Source organism: Pogona vitticeps, chromosome 5 (genome assembly GCF_051106095.1).
Source record: "Pogona vitticeps strain Pit_001003342236 chromosome 5, PviZW2.1, whole genome shotgun sequence".
NCBI lineage: Eukaryota > Metazoa > Chordata > Lepidosauria > Squamata > Agamidae > Pogona > Pogona vitticeps.
Window position 1 is genome coordinate 83772474 of NC_135787.1, and position 22711 is coordinate 83795184.

Sequence of the window (22711 nt, forward strand, 5' to 3'; positions counted from 1 at the left end):
TTGTTAGTTTTTCCAATTCTTTATTTTCAACTCTGGCGTCCCCTGGAATTGCAATGTCAATGATCCAGACATTTCTTCGTTCTATTACTACTATGTCTGGTGTGCTATGTTCAAGGTAGTGTTTGGATCTGGAAATCCCACAAGATCTTGACTCCCTCATTTTCTGACACCTTTTCTACCTGATGTTCCCATGGGTTTTTGGAGGCTGGCAAGTTATATTTTTTGCATAAAGACAGTGTACTAATTTTGCCAATCTATCATGCCTAATTTTGCAATCCGTTTGTGCAGTCTTTGGATATTTGCAGATGAGGTGTGACAGTTTCATCTTTTTCTTGTTAGAGTCAACATTTACTGTTAGCATTAATTCCTTGAATCTTAGCGTTCATCACATTGGTTTGGAGTGCTTGTTCTTGTGCAGTAAAAATCAAGCCTTTGGTTACTTTCTTAAGGTTCCCCAGCTTTAGCCATGCCAATGTTGAATTATGATTATGCTTTCCATCAATATTTCTCAGGTGTTGTCCATGTAGTGGTTTATTTTTTCCAACTGTTTAATTTACTTTCAAACTTGTTTCTCATTTTGAGCCTTTTGTTTCTGTTGTTTTCAAAATATTCTCCATTTTCACTGCCTTCAGTAATTTTTCTCTACTTGTACTAATATAATCATTTAGGCTTCATTTTTCCTCCTGTACTACCTGTTGTATTTGCAATAATCCATGGCCTCTGGTTTTTTGTGGTAAATACTGTATTTTTCCATTTATAAGATGACCCAATGTATAAGACAACCCCCCTTTTTCTAACCCCCAAATTAGAAAATTTGCACAATGGCACCCTTTTGATCCTGAAGCCCTTTCATGGCTACTTCATGCCTGCGTTCTTAGGAAGTGGGTAATGCAGCTGTGAAAGGGTGACACGATTGCACCCTGTGGCTTCGCAAAAGGCAGGGGAAACGGCTATCTTCTGTGTATAAAACAACACACAATTTTTTGTCTAATTATTTAAGTAAAAAGTGTCATTTTATACACAGAAAAATACGGTATAATCTGTCTACTTCACTTTTTGGATGTCATGTGTGATACATGTTTTTTGATCCAATTCTTCTAATTTGTTTTGGGTCCAATCTATTATTCCATCTGGAACTGCACATGTGTTTATGGCTTTGATTGTATTTCCACCATTTAATTTTGATTTTAAGAATTTCTGCAGTGTTTTGATATATTCCCTTTCTGTTGGTTCTTTAATTTTTGTGTGGGGGATGTTTCCTGCTTCTAGTATTGCAAGGTATTTATAATTTTCATCATTTGAGAGTGATTTTATAGTACCACCTTTTAAAACTCTATTCCATCTACTTTTTGGATCTTGCCACAGTGTATAGACAGTGTATAGACAGAGCTGCACATTTGTTATTTCCAAATTTCATTCAGTTATCTTCACTAAATATTCACACTGTGTTTAGTAGTGATTCTACCTCTGTGGAACTTTTTGCATATAGGTCTTCCATGTATAACAGGTGATTAGGTTTTCCTGCTTGTTCTGAAATATGATAGCCCAGTTTTATTTAAAATTATTGACATGAGTGAGATGTTAAACAGCAGTGCTGACAAAGAATCCCCTTGGAATGGTTGAAACTGAACTTCCCTTGAAACTGTTGTAAGCTGTCTTGGGTCCTTTGCAAGGAGAAAGGCAGGTTAAAAACAAACAAGCAAGCAGACAGACAATCCTTTTTTTGATGATAACTTTGCCAATTTCTTCACTATAGGACATTAAGACAGTTGCCCATTTTTCCATGTTTTTCTTGAGAAACTTCTGAATAATTTTACAAATCCTAAACACTAATCTAGCTGTGAAGCAATGAATTAAATAGCTTTTCATAGTCTATCCAGGCCATGCTAAGATTTTTTTTTTGTCTTTTCCCATTCTTTAGTATCATTTGATCAAAAAGCAGCTGATCTTTTGTGGCTCTTGTCTTTTTAAAGGTCCCTTTCTGCTCAGTTGGATATAGGGAGTTTTCAATTAAATAATTATATATTGATCTTATCAGTACTCCTGTGAGGAGCTTTAACATTATTAGAAGGCATGTAATTGGTCAATAATAGTGGGTTCATTGCCCTTTTGATGATATTTTATTATCAGAAAGATGCAGCCTGTTGTCTTCCAATCTTCAGTTGTAGAATTTTGAAGTAAGTGATTAAATTGCTCTCCTGTATGTTGATGGAAAGGCTGTCATACAGAGAAGGGGAAAGATCTGTTCTCGATCATCCCAGAGTGCAGGACACGCAACAATGGACTCAAGTTAAAGGAAGCCAGATTTCGGTTGAATATCAGGAGAAACATCCTAACTATTAGAGCTGTACGACAGTGGAACCAGTTACCTTGGGAGTTGGTGAGTGCTCCAACACTGGAGGCATTCAAGAAAAACATAGATAATCACCTGCCAGATATGCTTTGATTCTGTTCTTGCACTGAGCAGGAGGTTGGACTTGATGGCCTTGTAGACCCCTTCCAACTTCACTTTTCTAAGATTCTATGGAAACTTGTTAAATGTTTTAACCAAATTCATCTGCAATTCATGCAGTTCATCTGGACCAGGTGCACTCCTTTTTTTCACAGTGTTCTGTTGTTGTTGTTTAGTCGTTAAATCATATATGACTCTTTGTGAGTTCACAGTGTTACTTCCCTCTTAATTATTTCAGTTGTTATTACAACATCATCCATATGTTTTCCTTGAATTTCTTTACAAATGTCTTTAATACATGAGGTGTTTATGTTATGTCTGGTTAGGCTTTCCCAAATTTCTTTCTAAAAATTTAGATCATTGGACCATTTTTTTTTTTTGCTCACCATTTTCTCCTAATAGTTTATAGAATAATCGTTGGTTATTTTGAAATTGTGTGTTTTCTCTATATTGCATGTTTTCCCTATACTGTATTATTTCAAATTCTTCTAATCTTTAAATTTTCTTTGCTATAGCTGTTACCTGTTGTTTTAATTTCAACAATTGTTTTCCTTTCTAGGTTGTATATTTTGCATACTCTGGCTTTTACTTTTTAGTTTTTAAGTTCTGAAACTTTCAAGTGTTTTAAGTTGCTAATGTCTGCACATAATTTTTCCCCCAGCCTAAATTTTCTATTTTGGAGAGTCAGTTTTATTTTTATTTTATTTTATTTTTTAGCTTTTAACCAAGTTCCATGGTTATTATTGTAGCAGTGCTATACATGAGCAGGGGAACCTTTGCCTTTCTGTGTTTTGGTTCATATAGGTTACTTAATTTTCCCTCAGTGATGCCTGCTGTTCTGACAACTCGTAATTTCTGGGTTGTTCCATAAGATGTTCCTTTATTAATATGTATTGTTCCACTGTTGCATCTACCTCTACCTCGATTTGTCTTCCAGCATTGTGCTATGTTGATTTTTCTTTTGCTATTTTTTCTAGTTCTTGTAATTCTGTTTCTGAAAACACTTCGCTCTGGATGTTGAACTTTCTCTGGTCCATTAATCATTGTTTCATTATGTCACTATTTGGGTGTTTTCTTTTCCAAATTCCCAACATTCCTTTTTGAAAACCACAGGCTGTTGGGTTTGCCTTGTAACAGCATTTCATGATTTCTCGGTTTTCGGTGGAAGTCCAGGTTTTGCGTTTACATTGTTCCAGTAGCTTTGCAGCAGCCTGGTTCTTCAACAGTGTCTGCTGAGCCCTGTAGCCCATTTGTTACCAGATGCCCAGGGGCTACAGCATCTGACGTGGTCCTTGAAGACCCGGGAAATGATAGGTCCAATATGGATTTTTGTTTATTCCCTCTCATCATAATTAATGATTGGTGGAAAAAGTTGGTCTGGTTTCTCAGCTGAGACCTGTCTAGCTTGGGAGACGTTTCTAAGTGACACTACCAGTAGCATAACTCTCAATCTCATTGAAGTACGCAAGCCCCTCCACCTCAGCAAGGCCTGTTGGGATTAGGGTGGTGGTGGTTGTTGTTGTTGTTGCAAGCTTCTTCTTCTTCTTCTTCTTCTTCTTCTTCTTCTTCTTCTTCTTCTTCTTCTTCTTCTTCTTCTTCTTCTTCTTCTTCTTCTTCTTCTTGTAAGCTTTCATGTCCATGGGGGGTGGTGGAAGAAAGAGTGAGCAACAAGAAGTTGTCTCCTCCCTCTTTCTCTGTGTCACCCATATTTCCTAACTACATTGAGAGAGATGTTACAGCCTCTCTACTTAGCTCCTCATTTGAACTATCGTGGCAATAGACCTTGCTATTAAGAGGATCTGGTCTTGCAGAATATTTTGCTTTCCAAGATCCAGCAGTATTCCCTGTCACATTAAAAAAAAACACAATGTGGGAAAGGTGATGGAGGGCATAGGGATCTTTTGTGGTGCACCTAAAGCAGGGTGCTTGCTTTTGTTCAGCCAAAGTCCCAGTCCTAGAAGGCTGTGAGTGTGTGCCTGCACAACATTCTTGACTATTAATGTTGAGAGGCAGGCAAGAGCATGATGCACACATCCAGGTTCCGAGCTGCTGGCAGTTGCAGGGTATTTGTTTTTTAATGTAAAGAATTTCCAGTATATTTTGGGTTCCATATGCTGATGTTTCTGTTATGTGCCATCAAGTCAGCTTTGATTTACAGCAACTCTATGAATGAGTGGCCTCCAAAATGTCCTGCCCTCAACAGCCCTGCTTAGCTCTTGTCAGCTCAAGGCTGTGACTTCCTTTATGGACTCAATCCAACTCATATTTGGTCTTCTTCTTTTCCTACTGCCTTCAAATTTTCTTAGCATTATTGTCTTTTCCAGAGAAAACTTGCCTTCTAGGGATTTGTTCAAAACACGACAGACTCAGTTTCATGTGTTTTGCTTTTCCTAAGCCCTCTCCTTCCATCATTTTTGCACATCTCTCTTTGGTTTACGTGTAAGAAGAGAGATTTATGCTTAAGTGCATTTCCTGTTGCAACCCTATTTATATAGCTTGAACTGTACCCTATTGGGTACAATCTGACTTACATCTGAATAATTAGGTACATGTAAGGCTGCATAGTAATTCCGTTAATTTCAGCTGGACTTCAATACAACAAACTCTCTATTCTAATTTATACTACCTTTCACACTAAATTTCCAGAGCAGCTTCTGCTAAGAAATGAATAGCTGCATGAGAAATAATGTGAAGTACTGTTTCTTCGTTATGTGTCATCAGATAAGGTTTTCATGGGAAAATGTTTAAGAAGAAGTTTTACCAGCTCCACTCCCTGCTCCATGGGTTTCCATAGCCAATAGGGGATTCAAGACAGGACTCCTGAGCCCTAGTCCATCGCTGTTTGCTACACCACACTTAATATCCGTTTATTCCTTTAGATGTAATTACAATGCATTCAGAGTTGGGTTTACATTAGAGACTGTAAAGTTTTAAGCTAAATGTGTTTTAATAGGATGATTGTTGAGTATAGCTGAAATCAAAGTTGGTACAGTTTTAAGTTTGGGTAAAATTAGAAACTTCATTTCAAATGTTTAGATGTTACCTGCCAAGTCTGGTTGTGAAAGGCTGTTACCGTATTTTTCGCTCCATAAGACGCACCTCTCCATAAGGTGCACCAAATTTTTAGGAGAAGAAAACAGGAAAAAATAATCTGTTTTCTTCTCCTAAAAATTGGTGAGCCTTATGGAGAGGTTTGTCTTATGGAACACACCCTAGGACCCTTTGGAGGCTCACCCAGCCCCCCCCCGGAGGCCAGAGGGGGTGAAATCGCCACCTTCTGGGACTCTTCTGAAGCTTCCCAAGCCTCAAAAGAGTCCCAGAAGGTGGCGGTTTTGCCCCCTCTGGCCCAGTGGGGGGGCAGGGTGAGCTTCCAAAGGGTCCTAGGGTGTGTTCCAGGACCCTTTAGAGATTCACCCTGCCCCCCTGGGGTCAGAGGGGGCGAAATCACTACCTTCTGGGACTCTTCTGAGGCTTCCCAAGCCTCAAAAGAGTCTCAGAAGGTGGTGATTTCGCCCGCGCTGGCCCCGTGGGGGGTGGGGGAGCCTCGCAAGGGTCCTGGAAGGCTCACTCGGACCCTTGCGAGGCTCCCCCCACCCCACTCCCCACGGGGGCAGCGGGGGCGAAATCGCCAGCTTCTAGGACCTTTTCTGAAGCTTGAAAGGCTCAGAAAAGGTCTTAGAAGCTGGCGATTTCACCTGCGCTGGCCCCGTGGGGGGGGGAGCGTCGCAAGGATCCTGGAAGGCTCACGCAGACCCTTCCGAGGCTCCCCCATGGGGCCAGCAGGGGAGAAATCGCCGCCTTCGCTCCATAAGATGCACAGACTTCCCCCCCACATTTTTTGGGGGGGAAGTGCGTCTTGTGGAGCAAAAATACGGTAGTTTGTAGTTTAGCAGGCTACTTAAACAATGCTTGTAGTTTAGCTGATTATTTTAAGGCATTAGTGTTCAAGGCATTAGACTGCAATTGGATACATGGTTATCTGGGAGTTAAGTATCATTGTACTCAAGGAGACTTTCTGCTGAGCAGGCATACACAGATGGCCAGGTGTGCCAAATACCTGCTTTCCTGAGGTGGACAAATCTGGCTATGGTAACACAAAGCCCCTCTACATGGGGCTACCTATGAAGAGTCTCCAGATATTTCAGCTGTCTCAGAATGCATTTGCAACTATGTCAGACTCAGTGGGCTTCCACCCATGGGACAATATACGGTACACAGAACCTGCAGCTGCATGCATCCTCCCATACAACCCATCTGCTACTCTGGATTATGTCGAAAGGCTCTTCCTGTAACTTGCCTCTGATGAAAGCACAATTGAGAATTGCTTTCTTAATAGCTGCATGTCAGTTGTGTAATACCTTGTCCTATAGGGTTTGAATGCATCTCTCTTTTGCTGGTTAGTAGAGAATTTTAAATGGCAGGCTTTTTGTCCCATTGGTCAGATAATATTTTTAAATTGACATTTGTTTAGGTCTATTCTTCTGTCTTCCAATATTTTTGGCTTGATATTCAGCTTTTATGACAATGTTGTAATCTGAATTGACATTATCCATGAAAGGATGTGGATACATTTGAATAATAAATTATACAAATTAGTAGGATTGGTGTAAACCACAACATTTAAAAGCAGTAGGGAATACTGAGAAAAGGGAAATTGGGTATTTAGGAGGCAAAAACATTCCCCATTAAAACTTATTTCAGGTCTGGTCTCTACCTGACACATTTTGAGACTCCTAACCTGTTGACACTTTTTCCAGTCCATCTCTGGGAAGCAAACAGGATGTTAAACGGATTTCTTTTAGGCTTTTCACCACACCTTCTTTTAAATCCAGAAGCAGTATTATTTGGAAGCTGCCTCCCCCCCAGAGTGTCCTCCAGATGTTCTGGGCCTACAATTTCCATCATCCTCAGTCAACCCCACCTTTGAGCAGAAGATATATAAAGCCCATATATCTTATGATCAAACGATGAGACCTAGCTGAAGTGGTGATGGTGGTAATTTTTAATTGAAAAATAGCAGGAAGTAAAAGGGTTGACCCCCCTCCCAACTTTTGCTGCAGTTGTTGAGTGTGTTTTAGTTTTTAAAAACATGGGAAAGTGACATAAATCTGTATTGTAGGTCTACGATGGTTTTCTCTCAGGGTTTTGAAGTGTAAGTGGTACAAGGATCTAGTGCTGAGTCATATCCATGTTTCCTGAAGCTGCACAATTGCAGAAAAGAAAAAGTCCTCACTTAAGCACTTACTGGACAATTCATGTAAAAGAGCAGATGTACCAGCTCATATTCAGCAGAAATATTTGGCAATTGACTACATTTCTATTTTAGTACAAGAGATTTCTTAAAGAAAGTTAGTTCAAACACTTTCTTGTATATATATTTTCTAATGTGCTGGGGAAAAACACTTGATGCATCTCTAGAAGTCATAGAGGAAGGGGGGGGGAAGAACAGGCAGAAAATAAAGATACTTTGGCCAGAAGCAGTAGAGGTAAGGAATCACATATTGATTTGAAAGAACCAGCCAAATATTTGGCTGCGAGTTTCTAGTGAAAAGTCCTGAAAAGACATGAAGATCCAGTTGTCAATCCACAGGAACCTAAAACACACAACAATGATATAACTAGATCACTACACATAAAAATAATCTAGTAACCTTCCTCCCAGGAAACATTTTTTGCACAATCATATGTCAGTAATAAATTATGCAAATTGTATAAGCAGCACACTTTTAATATATATAAATTGATTTCTAGTCACAAAGGAAGCTCAGGCACAGTGTGTGTTTTGTTTTGTTTTTAAAACAACTCTATTTTGAGTTTAGAAACCCTTGTACTGCAAGTGTATCACTTGGTGACCTCTGAGTTAATGCTGGAAGAAAAGTGAGTGCTCAGTGGTCAATGATCTGTGATTTCATTATGGCCCTCAAGGCTGTTTTATTTGAGCTTTGTGAAAAGGAATTGGGGCACTTTCACTCATTAGGAAAGAGAAAGATTACATCAACTTTAGTTTGTGGGACAAAATGCAGATTTCGTCTATTGTCTTTTGCTGCACTCTCTGGCAAATAAAGCACCACCTCAGAACATAGTAATTGTTATATTGGATACAGTAATGGGTTTAGACCAGGGACGCTGGTCCTAAATCCCTCTTTGAAGGTCACTCTTTTCAGTCTAACCCATCTCACGAAACTATAGTTGAGATAAGCGGAAGAAAGGATCCTGACCTTGAAGGAAGGATATTATATAAATTTGTGAGATAAATATTACATCTCCTTTTATTAATGAATTGGATGAGGGAGTGCAGGGAATGCTCATCAAACCTATGAGTGACACGAAATTGAGTGGGATAGCCAATACTGTACCTTGGGAAACAGGAATAAAATTCCAAAAGATCTTGAAAGTCTTGAGCACTGGGGTGAAAACAACAGAATGAAATTTAACAGGGATAAGTGCAAAGTTCAACACCTAGGGGGGAAAACCAAAGGCACAGTTACAAGATGTGGGACACTTGGCTCAGTAATACTAGAAGTGAGAAGGATCTTGGAATTGTTATAGATCACAAGCTGAATATGAGCCAACGGTGTGAAGTGGCTGCAAAAAAGGCAAATGTGATTTTAAGAAGTCTCCAAATCCCGTGAGGAACTAGTATCCTCTATTCAGCACTGGTTAGGCCTCATCTAGAATACTGTGTCCAGTTCTGGACACCACACTTTAAGAAGATGCCAACAAATTGGAGCAAATTCAGAGGAGGGCAACAAAGCTAATTAGGGAGTTTGGCTGTGCACATCACCCCAATTTTTTCAGAAGAGCACCATTGTTCAGCACTTCAGTTCCATCTGTCATGTATATATGCACAGCCAAACCTACCCCCCCCCCCCGCGCGTCATAGAAATGGTACAAATACAGGGACAAGAGCTTGGTCTGCTTATATTTTGACCACAGTCAGTTCTAGACTGTTCAAAAATGTTAAAATTGAATATCAAAGAAATTTAAGAAATTTTAGGTTTTGACTTAACAACAGCCTTTTAAAATATGTTTCTTTATGTGTCTTTTTAGAGATTTAAGGGGAAATAAGCTTGAGTGTGACTGCAAAGCCAAGTGGTTGTTTTTGTGGTTAAAGATGACAAATTCTACTGTTTCTGATGTCCTGTGTGTTGGCCCAGAGGAATTTCAGGACAAGAAATTAAATGATGTCTCAAGTTTTGACGATGAATGCACCACAACAGGTATTCTCTAAAGTATATTTTACTGAAACAAATAACAGGGGTACTGTGAGCCACCTCAGTCTGGGAGCCAAAAGTGCTGGTATTTTTTTCTTGTGTCTGCTAATGTCTTTTTCCAGACCTTTTTGTCTTGTTAAAATTGAAACACTGTCCTATTTTTTTAATCACCACATTATTCTTTACATGAATATTGATGACAGATAAGAGACTAACCATTGTTCATCAACAACCCATCTCGTAGATGGAATATAAAAAGTACTATTTTCCTTCATAGTGCTTTTGAGGGGAAAAAATCCAGCAGAGCTCTAAGCTAAGTCATAGTTCTCTCTTAACTATATATGTCCTTTTTTCCTGGCCTAATATACTATTGTCATTGCTGTGTTCCCATGTAAAAGCAGGAGATGTAAGCTGTTTGCATAAAGCCATTGAAACACATCATTACCATCAGCCTTTACACAAAAATATTTTGTGCCTTCCAGATTTACAAAACTGTCAGATCTGAGACTGGCTGTTCAGGGCTGACAGAGGTAGATTTACTAATAGAATAAGATCTCAAGACAAAATATGAAATATTATTCAAAATGCACGAAGATTAATTATTCAGTGGGAATATTTTTCAAATCTCAGTAAATATGAAGGGACGTATAATATCAATTAAAAGGACTCAGGAACGTGTGAAGGGGTTTATAACTGTTGGTGCAGAACCATTTGTGGCTGTGGATATATTGCGTGTGCATTAATTATTTAAGTTATTATTACCTGTGATTGATCAGTATGGATAAATTAATTGTTGTATGTCCAGTAGACAGCAGTGGAAAAATGTACTGGTAGTGGTGTGTATTCACAAGAAAAAAATGGAGAATCTTCACTGATAGCACAAGCAGGGGAGTTTGTTTATTGCCCTGTCAACATACTTAAATCTCCAAGTAATGCACAAATGGTCATTGTTAAGTAGAAAGTATGTGTATTGGCTAGTCATTTGGGGGGTGGCTGTACATATTGCCTAGGAATTTTGCAAAAGGTATTAACTGCCTATAAACAAAATGTATCTAATCAACTCACATTCTGGAGCATTTGTTGGTTGTGTACTTGACTGTTTTCTGTGAATTGACATGGCCTGATTCATCCCAGCCATGAACTCAGGGGCAGGGAGGAGGGTCCATAAGGAAGTTACTATTCAGCTGTCTGTCCACAAAATGTAAATTATAACATCACTCTATTTTATAGTGTTATACGAATTACAAAAAAAGTAGGAGAAACAATGAGAAAAATTATTATTTTACCCCATGTGATAGAAAAAAGATTGAAACTTGTGTAATATTTGATGGATGGGTTTTTGGACTTCACTGTTGGCGATACAATAAGGCAAGGTGGTTTGGAGATTTGCCAGCAAAACAGCTGATACTTGAGCTGAACAGCAACAGGAGGAAAACAGTCTGTGCCTCAAAAGGGATAAAATCAGCAAAATGTGTTCTATTTTTCAAATAACAGCAGAATAAAAATGCTGAGAAAGCAGAGCAATGCCATTAGTGAAGGGACAATCTCACAGCCCACCTCTAGAATAGAAATGTGATTTTCCAGCAGTGTGAAGTGGAATTCTTTAAAATACATGCTGTGCACCAAATTGCTGAGACGGCCTCCTTTGCCATTGACTTCTACCACTCCAGAGCAAACTGGATGTATCACTTAATCTTTTTTTTTTCTTTTTTTGCTTTCCTTGCCCTCACCTCTTTATTCTCAGCACATCACAGAAACAGGGTGCTTATTGGTTGATCTATTCCTGAATTAGTTCAGAATGTCCTATCATAAAGCATGTGGCCTTAATCCGTGTACCAAAATCTAAGGAGAGGCAGGGAAGACATGATCAATCATAGCCTGGCTCTGGAAATACACATGCTGCTATGGCACCGAAAGAAGACAAGGGTGGGCAGAAACACATTTAAACAATATATCATCACAAGAGTGAATTCTTTAACTCATCTCACATAATCCTCACTTCACATAATTTCCCAGTTAGCTTGCCTTGTTTTTTATATGGTCTTCAGGCCTTAAGTACAGGATTCATAGGAAGACTAATGTGCTTTCAACTCTGACAACAGGCTATTTATAGTGATTTGGGGGAATCTCTAATGTCTCTTTCTGCTTCAGAAGAGAGGACCTTTGACCCACCCTTTGCCTTCTTGAGACTGTGTACTTCTCTGTCACCCCTTAAGTAGGGAAGCTCAGAGGAGATGCCAAAAGGTCAGAGAAAGTGCTCTTGGGGGGGCAGGGAAGGGGAAGGGCATGGACTTGTTCTTGTTCTTTTTCTATCTTTACTAAAAGAGCAAGGAAGGAGGAGAGAGGTGACCATTAATTGTTCATTTCTCCCCAATGACACAGCTTCTTCTCCTTAAAAATAAAAAAAACATTAGTAGTAAGTACCCCTTTTTAAGTATGTGTTTTCTGCCCAGTTTAATAAGTCAGTGTGAAGAAGACTAGACTCTTCTTAGCATGTACCCTTGGAATAAAGGGCCAAAATAAACAGAGCTAGCCCCAGACCTAAAAGGAATGATATACAGCAGAAAAGGAACAAAGGGAGCAAGGGGCAGGAAAAGTCTTAGCTTCACCCTTACTTTTCCAAAGAAATTCCCCTCCAGCCAGGTTATTTTTGAGGCAGAAATGAGCATCTCAAAGCACTTCTTTCATATTTCCTGTTAAGCTGAATTGTAACATGTGCATGTTTTCAATGAAAATGTATTTTCAGATTTTGTGATTCATCAGATTTTACCCTATGAATCTGTTTCCATTGACACGTTCTACTCGAAAAATGATGTGTATGTAGCCATTGCCCAACCCAGCATGGAAAACTGCATGGTGCTAGAATGGGATCACATTGAGAAGAACTTCAGGAGCTATGACAACATTACTGGTAAAATTCAATGCCTTTGTGTTATTACCTTTTTTGACATAGTATTTTTGTGAAATCAGTATCGCCAATGATGAGGAATGATAGGATTTGGAAGGTCATAGGTTGCCCATCCTTGCACCAGACAAGTATGAGCTACTAGTCAGTTGGCCCTAGGATCCTTGCAAAGAGTCTAGGGGTAGTGTCATCTTGTGTTCACCATTTCCATATGCAAGGGTACATTTTACTGACCACAACATAGATTAATTTTGTCTTTGTTGTTAAAAGGACTTCAGCTAAGCAGGTTTATGATACTGACCTCATGGAGCTTCTACTTTCAATAATTTCAAATAAGCTGCAAAAGGGACCAGGCTTGGGGTGGGGGAGGGGTTCAAAACAAGAATTTACATATAGCCTGGAACCATTATTGTACATAAAGGTCTGGACCAAGGTTTCCTCTAAGCTGGGCAGGTGTGCAGGTGGGTGAGACTCCACCTCCCTCCACGCAGCTCTCTTCCTCCTCTGTGCAGTGATCATGTTCAACCCCTTTGGATCCTGTCACAATGGAACCCTGCACACGGAGGAGGGGGCAGATTCGTGCACACGTACAGGGGTGAAGTTGCATGCACAAGAGTTGGAGTCCCACCCTGTGGGGCTGAAAATTAGAGAGTAAGTTGGTCTGGACGTACATACAGTCAGTCGGTTGGTCTTCCTTCCTTCCTTCCTTCCTTCCTTCCTTCCTTCCTTCCTTCCTTCCTTCCTTCCTTCCTTCCTTCCTTCCTTCCTTCCTTCCTTCCTTCCTTCCACAGGGATGGAAAACATTTTTTTAAAACTAATAATCAAAGTCACCATCTGAAGAACAGGCTCCTGCAAGAACATTGCAATGACAACTTTGAAAGTCAGCTGGTTAAGGAAATATTTAAAAGACATACAGAAAAAGGCTTATTAACCTCCAGTATCTAATCTTATTTGAGCGACTTATGAAAAAAGCTGGAATTGGGGAATTTTCTAATAAAGAGTTGCAAGTGCTGCACAGAAAAATAAAACTTAGTAATAAAACAGATTCAATTACAGTAGATGTAATTATTCACCCTTTATATAATATTTTTACCAGCAGGAAAGCACCTTTGGGAATGAGGGTCCACATATTTCTCCATGTTCTGTTCTTGGTGCCGTTACTACCATAGGGCATGACCATATTGTTTTCTTCAGATTTCTGCTCCCAGTTCTTATCTCCTTCTTGTCTAAGAGATTAATGCACCTTACTTAATATATGACAGTCTGGTGTTTACTTAGTTGCGTTAAATCTTCTTATAACAGTCACAGGTCCAGTAGCATTAGAAACTATTCAAGTTCAGTGGATCTCCACACATGGGAATCTCTGTCAGAAAATCTGCACTCTGAACTAAAGTAGGATAGTCTCAGAGGTGATCCACTCTCCAGTGTATTTATTAGACTTACGGGGACAGCACTGAATGTAAGCCTATTCTGGAAGAATAAGTCTCTTACACAGGACACTGTTAGGACAAGGGAGAAAAGAAGCATCTGGATTATGTTTGGCAGCTCCAGTTGCTAAATTACCCAGTCATCTTTTTGGCTGTTAGAAAGCCCTTTCTACACTTTGAAAGGATCAGCAAAATGAAAAGGCTTATAATGGTTGTTGTGGGTTTTTCGGGCTCTTTGGCCGTGTTCTGAAGGTTGTTCTTCCTGACGTTTCGCCAGTCTCTGTGGCCGGCATCTTCAGAGGAACAGGAGTCAGAACTCTGTGCTCTGGTGCATTTTTTTTTTTTTTTTACTAGTTTGACTAGTTGGGCCCAGGCATGTGACCAAAGGTCTGATGCAAAGTTACAAATCAGAAAGTATAAGGAAGAAAATTATAAATAAAAAAACAGAAGTAAGTTGCTACAGACGTGGTGGCGCTGCGGGCTAAACCGAAGAAGCCTGTGCTGCAGGGTCAGAAGACCAAGCAGTCGTAAGATCGAATCCACGCGACGGAGTGAGCTCCCGTCACTTGTCCCAGCTCCCGCCAACCTAGCAGTTCAAAAGCATGTAAATGCAAGTAGATAAATAGGGACCACCTCGGTGGGAAGGTAACAGCGTTCCGTGTCTAAGTCGCACTGGCCATGTGACCACGGAAGATTGTCTTCAGACAAAACGCTGGCTCTTTGGCTTGGAAACGGGGATGAGCACCGCCCCCTAGAGTCGGACACGACTGGAGAAAAAATTGTCAAGGGGAACCTTTACCTTTACCTAAGTTGCTATAAGGCTGTGCTGAGCAGAAAAACAGGGAAGCTTCATTTTTCCTCATCCAGTATGGAAATGAAACTAGCAAAAAAAAAAAAAAAAAAAGGTCAGCGTTCAGCTCTGGTTTGATGTGTGGCCTGTCCTATTCCAGTCCACCACTTGTATGCAAGGAGGACATTAGTGGGGGGAACTGGCCATCCCTGCTAAATGGTGGCAAAGATGGATGAAGACATAAAAAGGGTGTGAGAGTTAACAGAAAAGCTCCAAAGTCAGGAATTCAAGAAAGCACAGCCTAGAGCAGATGCTATGTGCTGTATATAGTGGCTGCTTGATTCTACACATCAAATTTCCTAAACAAAAAAAAGTAGATTTATATAGGAGCAGGGAAGAGCCATGTATAAAGATGATGGGCATGGGATAGAGGTGTGTAATTTTGCGCTGAGATCCTACAGCTCCCACTGTCACAGTATCTTTGGTCTCAAAAGGCCAGTGGTTTGACCATCTACCATCCTAGCCCAACAGTCATCATAAAAGGTTGACAGAACAACGTATTCGTGAAGGCTTTCACGGCCGGGATCTAATGGTTGTTGTGGGTTTTTCGGGCTCTTTGGCCATGTTCTGAAGGTTGTTCTTCCTAATGTTTCGCCAGTCTCTGTGGCCGGCATCTTCAGAGGACAGAAGTAGCACCCACAACAACTGTTGACAGAACAGTTTTCAGCATGTCTACTCATAAGTAGGTCTTATTGAATTCAGTGGAATCTGGGATTCAACCCTATACTCAGCTAACACATTGGGACCTAATGTTGATTCAGTAGAAATGTGCAGGATTTCACAGTTATTCACAGAGAAGTATATGTACAAAGGTAGTCAACACACCATATTTTTTTCAACTGCATCCAGCGTCAGAAATAGCTAGGATAGCCAACAAAGAGAGACAATGGGAGGTGCAGTTAAAAAGACTTCAGAGGGTCACAGTTCCTCATCCCTGGCACACTGGATTTCAGTCAGTACATTATTAAAATAGTCTTGTAGAAACTTAGAATTGTCATTAGCAAGGAAGTAGAAGGAGACTGTTGCATTACTTTAAATGCAAATACTTTCAGGGTGCAGTCCCATTGCCAATAAGAGCTGCAGTTAAATGAATTTAAGTGTTATTTAAATTGATTTATAAAATTGTGTTTACACAACACATGTATGAAATCAATATATTTGGTTGCAAAGCAAAAAAGAATTTCAAGTAGCCAGAGGGGCTTTTTAAAATATCTCATTTTAATTCAGTTCTGTTTGGTGGCTGTGGACACTGTTGCTGACTTACTTTTTGCCTCTGGTGAATGTCAGCAGCACTGGCCCCATGTTTCTTCTTCTCTTATTTTTTTTTTAACATCTTATGGAAATGTTTAGCAATGTATCACTTAGAGAACTGTCACCACATTTTTTTAATGTCAGATGAATCTAGCCACTGATTTGTCACTGTTGTGACAAACCCAGACCTACTGGGATCTGTCACACAGTTACACTAAGCTGCCACCAACCATTCCCTATAAGAAGTCACACAGACCAGGGATGGATTTTTAAACAATAAAAAGAATAAGGTTTATTTAAATACACACAGGGAAAAATAAACAATCAGGTGAATAATATAAAGTAACGTGGCTTATTCTCACTCATACATACACACAGTTTGGTTCACCCAGAACCCTTAACTTAAAGCACAGACCCTGAACCTATCAGTTCTGGCTAACCAACAGACACCTGAACCTATCAGGTTGGTACTCTGACACACAGTAGTACCCTGTCTGACACACAGACTCCCACAACAGCTTCTTCTTCCCAGCTGCTGCTTCGTCACAACCCAGTGTCTCTCAGCATCTCTTCAGTGTGTTCTAACTCACCACACAGGCATCACATATTTATACAGTACAGCCCCTCCTCCTGATGTCCCGCCTTCCACTCCCCATAGGATGGAACTTTCCCTCCAAACCCATGACAGACAGGTAACATCAGTGCTGTATGTAACACCTCCCCTCTTTATAAGTTGTTTTGTAGGGGGAAAGCTAAAAGTGCTTTTCACCAAAAAACAACCTGAATAAAACATACAACAACAGTTATACATACCATATTATACTTACTCATACTTACATTCTAAGTTAATCATAGCAATTAGGCATTTAACCATTTACCATATACATTACATCAATTTACCTTTATTCATACAAACCAATTCAAAAACCAGGTACATTTTACTTTTTGTCATCATTATATACACATAGTCCATGTTTCTTTCGCCGTCTTCATTCTTCAGGTCTTCTTGATAAGGCGTCAGCAACACAGTTCACTGACCCTCTGACCACCTTCACTTCAAAGTCATAGTCCTGTAGGTTTAAAGCCCACCTCATAAGTTTGCTATTGTGGGTTTTCATTGTCTTTAACCATTGCAATGGTGAATGGTCAGTACACAGAATAAAATGTCTTCCCCAGATGTAAGGCTTGGCCTTCTGGATCGCGTAGACTATGGCCAAACACTCCTTCTCCACGGTTGCCAAATGTCTCTCACCTTTTTGGAGTTTCCTACTCAGGTAGGACACTGGATGCTGGTCACCATTCTCATCCTCCTGGCACAGAACTGCTCCTACCCCGCTGTTAGACGCGTCGGTGTAGATGATGAACTCCCGGTCGAAGTCTGGAGCACGCAGGACAGGATAGTTGATTAACGCCTCCTTCAACCTCTGGAACGCCTCCTCACAGTCGCTGGTCCACGGGATGCGGTCATCAGCCTTCTTCCTCGTCAGATCGGTCAGCGGAGCCGCAATCTCGCTAAACCTCGGGATGAACTTTCTGTAGTAGCCCACCAACCCAAGAAATGATTTGACTTTTTTCTTGGTGTTGGGTCTGGGCCAATCACGAACAGCTTCTATTTTGGCCTCCAGGGGTTTTATCATTCCTCCCCCTACCATGTGACCCAAGTATTTTATTTCTGGGCTACCCAGCTGACACTTGCTGGCCTTTACTGTTAGCCCTGCTGCACTTAACCTCTGCAGCACTAACTCCAGGTGTATCAGGTGATCTCCCCAGGTATTACTGAAGATCCCTATGTCGTCAATGTAGGCCACTGTAAAGTCACTGAGCCCTGCCAAGGTCTGGTCCATCAGCCTTTGGAATGTGGCTGGTGCATTTCTGAGACCAAAGCTCAGGACTCGAAACTCATAGAGACCAAAAGGGCTGCAAAAGGCAGTCTTTTCTTGATCCCTGGGATCAATTCTTAATTGCCAATATCCCTTTACCAGGTCCAATGATGAGATGAACCGACAACCCCCTATGGTTTCAATCAGGTTGTCTATGTAAGTCACAACGTCTTGTGGGTCATCCTGGGTGATCTGCTCCCAATTTTGTTTGATCAAATCAAGGGGCCCTTTCACCCTTCTCCCAAATAAAAGTTCAAATGGACTGAACCCGGTACTGGCTTGTGGCACTGATCGATAAGCAAACAAAAGGGATTGCAGCTTCTGGTCCCAATTGTTTGGATTCTCTGCCAAGTAAGCCCTAATCATGCGCATTAGAGTCCCATTGAACTTCTCAGTTAACCCATTACTTTCCGGATGATAAGCAGTGGTTTCCTTGTGCTTAATTCCACAGATTTGCCATAAGCGTTTCATGAGCTTTGATGTGAACGATGCGCCCAAATCTGTGATTATCTCTGAGGCAAATCCCATCCTGGACATATACCCCACCAAAGCATCGGCCACTGTGTTAGTTTCAATGTTAGTCAAGGGTATGGCTTCAGGATACCTTGTGGCATGGTCCACAATTGTTAGAATGAACCTGTTCCCCCTCTTTGTGGCCTTGGGCAAAGGTCCCACAATATCCACCCCTATGCATTTGAAAGGAGTGTCAATCACAGGCAAAGGGCACAACTTTGCTTTGGTCCTGTCGCGGTTATTCCCCTGCCTTTGACACACATCACATTGTTTACAGAACTCCCTGATCTGTTTCCCTATGTCAGGCCAGTAGAAATTCTGTGTGATTCTCTGCTGTGTTTTGTTCACCCCTAAGTGTGCAGCAAACATGTCAGAGTGACCCCTTTGTAAGATCATGGGGCGATACTTTTCAGGTACCACCAGCTGACTTCTGATCCCATCTCCCCCTTTTGAGATATTCCTCAGGGTTTCTCTATATAAAATCCCCTTTTTCTCCAGAAATCTCACTGGGGTTTCAGGTGTTAGCTGGGCGTCAGTCACCTGTTCAAAACACTTTTGGAGAGTGGCGTCTGCCTTTTGCTCCTGTCCAAATCTGCTGTCTGTGGTTAAGGTTTCCACCACAGCTTCTGAACTCCCCTCTGCTTCCGTCTCTGGCTCATCATTACCCCCCTGAACTGTCCCTGTGGTGGCTTGTGAGCGTGTAATCACTAGCACCCGTTTCACATGTTCAGCCAGGTCATTTCCCACGAGCACGGCTGCTGGCAGAGTCGATGAAATCGCTATCCGCCAATCTCCCCTCCAGCCTTGAAAGTTGACAGGTACCTCTGCTACTGGTAGAGAGATTACCTGCCCCTCAATCCCTGCCACCTTCATGGTCTCATTTGGGATTATAAACTCCCGAGGAATAATATCTGGATGGCACAGGGTTACCTGGGAACAAGTGTCCCGCAGCCCCCTATACTGACGGTCAAGTATTCCTACGTCCACCCCTGCTGTCTCAAACAACTGAGAATCTGTTTTTATCAGCAAGCAGCGCTTTACCTCCACAAGAGGACCATTTTCCTCAGCCTGATCAGCAGAGGTAGCTGTTCCAGACTGAGTAGTCATGGCAACAGGCTCCCTCTGTGACACTGAGCTTTGCTCTTTCTGGACACAGAACACAGCTTTTGGCTTGGTCCCACTAGAATTCTGAGGCACCATTCCTTTTAGCTGCTTTAATTTCTCACACTCTGAGATTAGATGACCCTTTCCCTGACAGAAATAACACTTTCTGGTGTATTTTGATTCTCTCTCATCTTGTTTTGGTTTTCCCTCCAAAATCTGAGGTCTTAGTTTCATGTCTGAGGGCTTCCCCTCACCATGGGCCCCTCCCCCTTGCTGGCTTTTCCCTGGTCCCTGAGAGTACTTGCTGTAGGTTTCTTTGGGTTTACCCACAGATTTCCCCTCACCCAAGGGCTTTCTTATTTGGGAAATAAAATCTGCGATCTCTGCGGCTGCTGCCACAGATTTCGGTTTCCTTTCCCTCACCTGGAATTTCAATTCCCCATGCAGGACTGAATAGAACTGTTCCAGCGCTATCAAGTCTTTAAGCTGCTCATAGGTCTCTGTTCCCTCCTGAGATAGCCATTTCTCAAGCAGCCTCACCAATTGGGCCCCCACTTGGGTAAAAGTCTGCTCTGGCTTCTTGGTGAGGGACCTGAATCTTTGTCTCAGCTGCTCTGCATTTATCCCATGTCTGGCAAACACCAGTTTTTTAAACTCTGCAAAATCTTTCATCAGTTCCTCAGGCATCTCGGCATAAACCTCAGCCAGGCTACCACTGATTAAAGATCGCATGATGGTCATCTTCTCAGTTTCCCTCACTGAGAAGTCCACAAATGCTCTTTCCACTAAGGAAAAGAACACCTCAGGACAATCTCCCTTGTGGTACACAGGGAATTTCTTCAGGTCAGCCTTAGACAGTTGGCCTCCCTCAGAATCCCTATTATTATTATTGTTCTGGTTCATCATTTCCAGTTTTCTTAATTCAAACGCCATCCTTTCTTTTTCCAGAGCAATTTTCTCTCTCTCTAATCTTTCTTCTCTTTCCAATCTCTCTCTCTCTAATCTTTCCTCCACTTCAAATTGCCTCATCCTCAGTTCATGCTGTTGGACTATGAGCAATTTTCTAAGTTCTGGGTTCTGCTCTCCTGTGCTGTCACCCTGCACTGAGCCAAATTCATCCTCAGAACCTTGGTCAATCTGGGGGTCTTTCACTTCACTCATGTCTGCTACCTGGCTTCGAGTCAAGGGCATAATCCCCCCTCAGAACCGGCTGCTTTAAAAAGTCAAGCCTCAAAATAAAACGACCACTTTTTTTTTTCCTTGCCTCAGAACCAGCCCTCCCTAGAGATTGCTGCTGTTCTTCAGCACTAAACTTGCAACAGTATCGAGTCAGAGCCTACCCCCCTCTGCTGGGCCTCTCAGCTGGCAAGCTAAATCACTGTTGCTACGCAGTTTTGCCTCAGCTTTTTCCCGCCAAAACTAGGCTGCCTCAGAGCACCTTAATCTAAGTCTCCCCAGTTGGCACGTTCTTCCACTAGTGCACCTCCCCGTGAGGTACACCTAGAAGATTACCTACGCGCCTCAGACTGTCCCTGACTAGACCCCCCTTGCTCTGGGCACACTTGCCAAGGCTTTGCTGGACCGCTGGACAACTGGACCAGTCGCATCCCACACGCTGGACACCAATCAATGTGACAAACCCAGACCTACTGGGATCTGTCACACAGTTACACTAAGCTGCCACCAACCATTCCCTATAAGAAGTCACACAGACCAGGGATGGATTTTTAAACAATAAAAAGAATAAGGTTTATTTAAATACACACAGGGAAAAATAAACAATCAGGTGAATAATATAAAGTAACGTGGCTTATTCTCACTCATACATACACACAGTTTGGTTCACCCAGAACCCTTAACTTAAAGCACAGACCCTGAACCTATCAGTTCTGGCTAACCAACAGACACCTGAACCTATCAGGTTGGTACTCTGACACACAGTAGTACCCTGTCTGACACACAGACTCCCACAACAGCTTCTTCTTCCCAGCTGCTGCTTCGTCACAACCCAGTGTCTCTCAGCATCTCTTCAGTGTGTTCTAACTCACCACACAGGCATCACATATTTATACAGTACAGCCCCTCCTCCTGATGTCCCGCCTTCCACTCCCCATAGGATGGAACTTTCCCTCCAAACCCATGACAGACAGGTAACATCAGTGCTGTATGTAACAACTGTATCATTTATTTTGAAAAACAATACAAGTCAAAAAGTTTATGAAAAGCATGCTCCTGAAACAGAAAGGAAATGAGTTGATTTCACTAGTGTAGCTGCCAACATAATTTTTAATTACCAGAAATAAATTCATTTCATTTTAGTCAAAGTGAATACGGCTACTTATTTATATACCATGTGACTTGAATCCAATATAAAAATAGTTGGAACAGGAATAGATTCAAATTGCACCCTGAGTCAGTTTCATTTTACTGATCCTCTTGAAGGGTAGAAGCAACTTTCTAAGGGCCAAAAACAGATGACTTGGCAGTTCAGCAACTGGAGATGCTAATATATCGATCCCTCTAGAGATCTGGAAGCTGAGTCATGGCAACTGGACTTCTTTTTTATTAGGTTGAAACGTTTCACTACTCATCCAAGTAGCTTCTTCAGTCTGAAAAGAGTTGGTAGGAGATCTCTGATACATCCTGCACATTGGCGTCACTTCCCCCTGGTCTGAATAGACTCGTTAGATGGACAATGGACTGGGGGTGAGTGAAAATTCCACCTCTGCAGTCCTTCCCCATCCATTGTCATGGGTTCTTAACAGTCGGTAGCAGTGGTCTTTCTGGTGTGTGTGGTCCTGATCTTTCTGGTGATGGCTGAAAGGGCAGCATGGTAAATAGAAGACAGATTGAATCTAAGGCCTCCACCCCTTTTGAGTGAGGGATTTTCAATATGCACATGTATGACCTCCCTGACTCCTCTCTCAAACCACCTATCTTCTCGGTCCAAAATGAGTAGATCTTGGTCATCAAATGAGTGTCCTTTGTCATGAAGGAACACTGCTGATTGTGGTCCTGAGTCGCCCCTCCTGTGCTGGGCCATTCCCCTGTTTAGTGGCTGTTTGGTTTCTCTAGTGTAGAGCTCCAAACATTCGTCTTTGCATTGGACCGCATA

At 41.5% G+C, this 22711-nt stretch overlaps 1 protein-coding gene across 1 annotated transcript in view; it reads left to right on the top strand.

Moving 5' to 3' along the window:
• The window catches only part of LGI2 (leucine rich repeat LGI family member 2), a 41623-nt gene that overhangs the window by 14155 nt on the left and 4757 nt on the right, over positions 1–22711 (top strand). Inside the window, exons 6-7 of the mRNA XM_020780423.3 lie at positions 9503–9672; positions 12413–12577. Coding sequence (XP_020636082.1) covers positions 9503–9672; positions 12413–12577 — 335 coding nt within the window. The remainder of the gene's footprint in view (positions 1–9502; positions 9673–12412; positions 12578–22711) is intronic.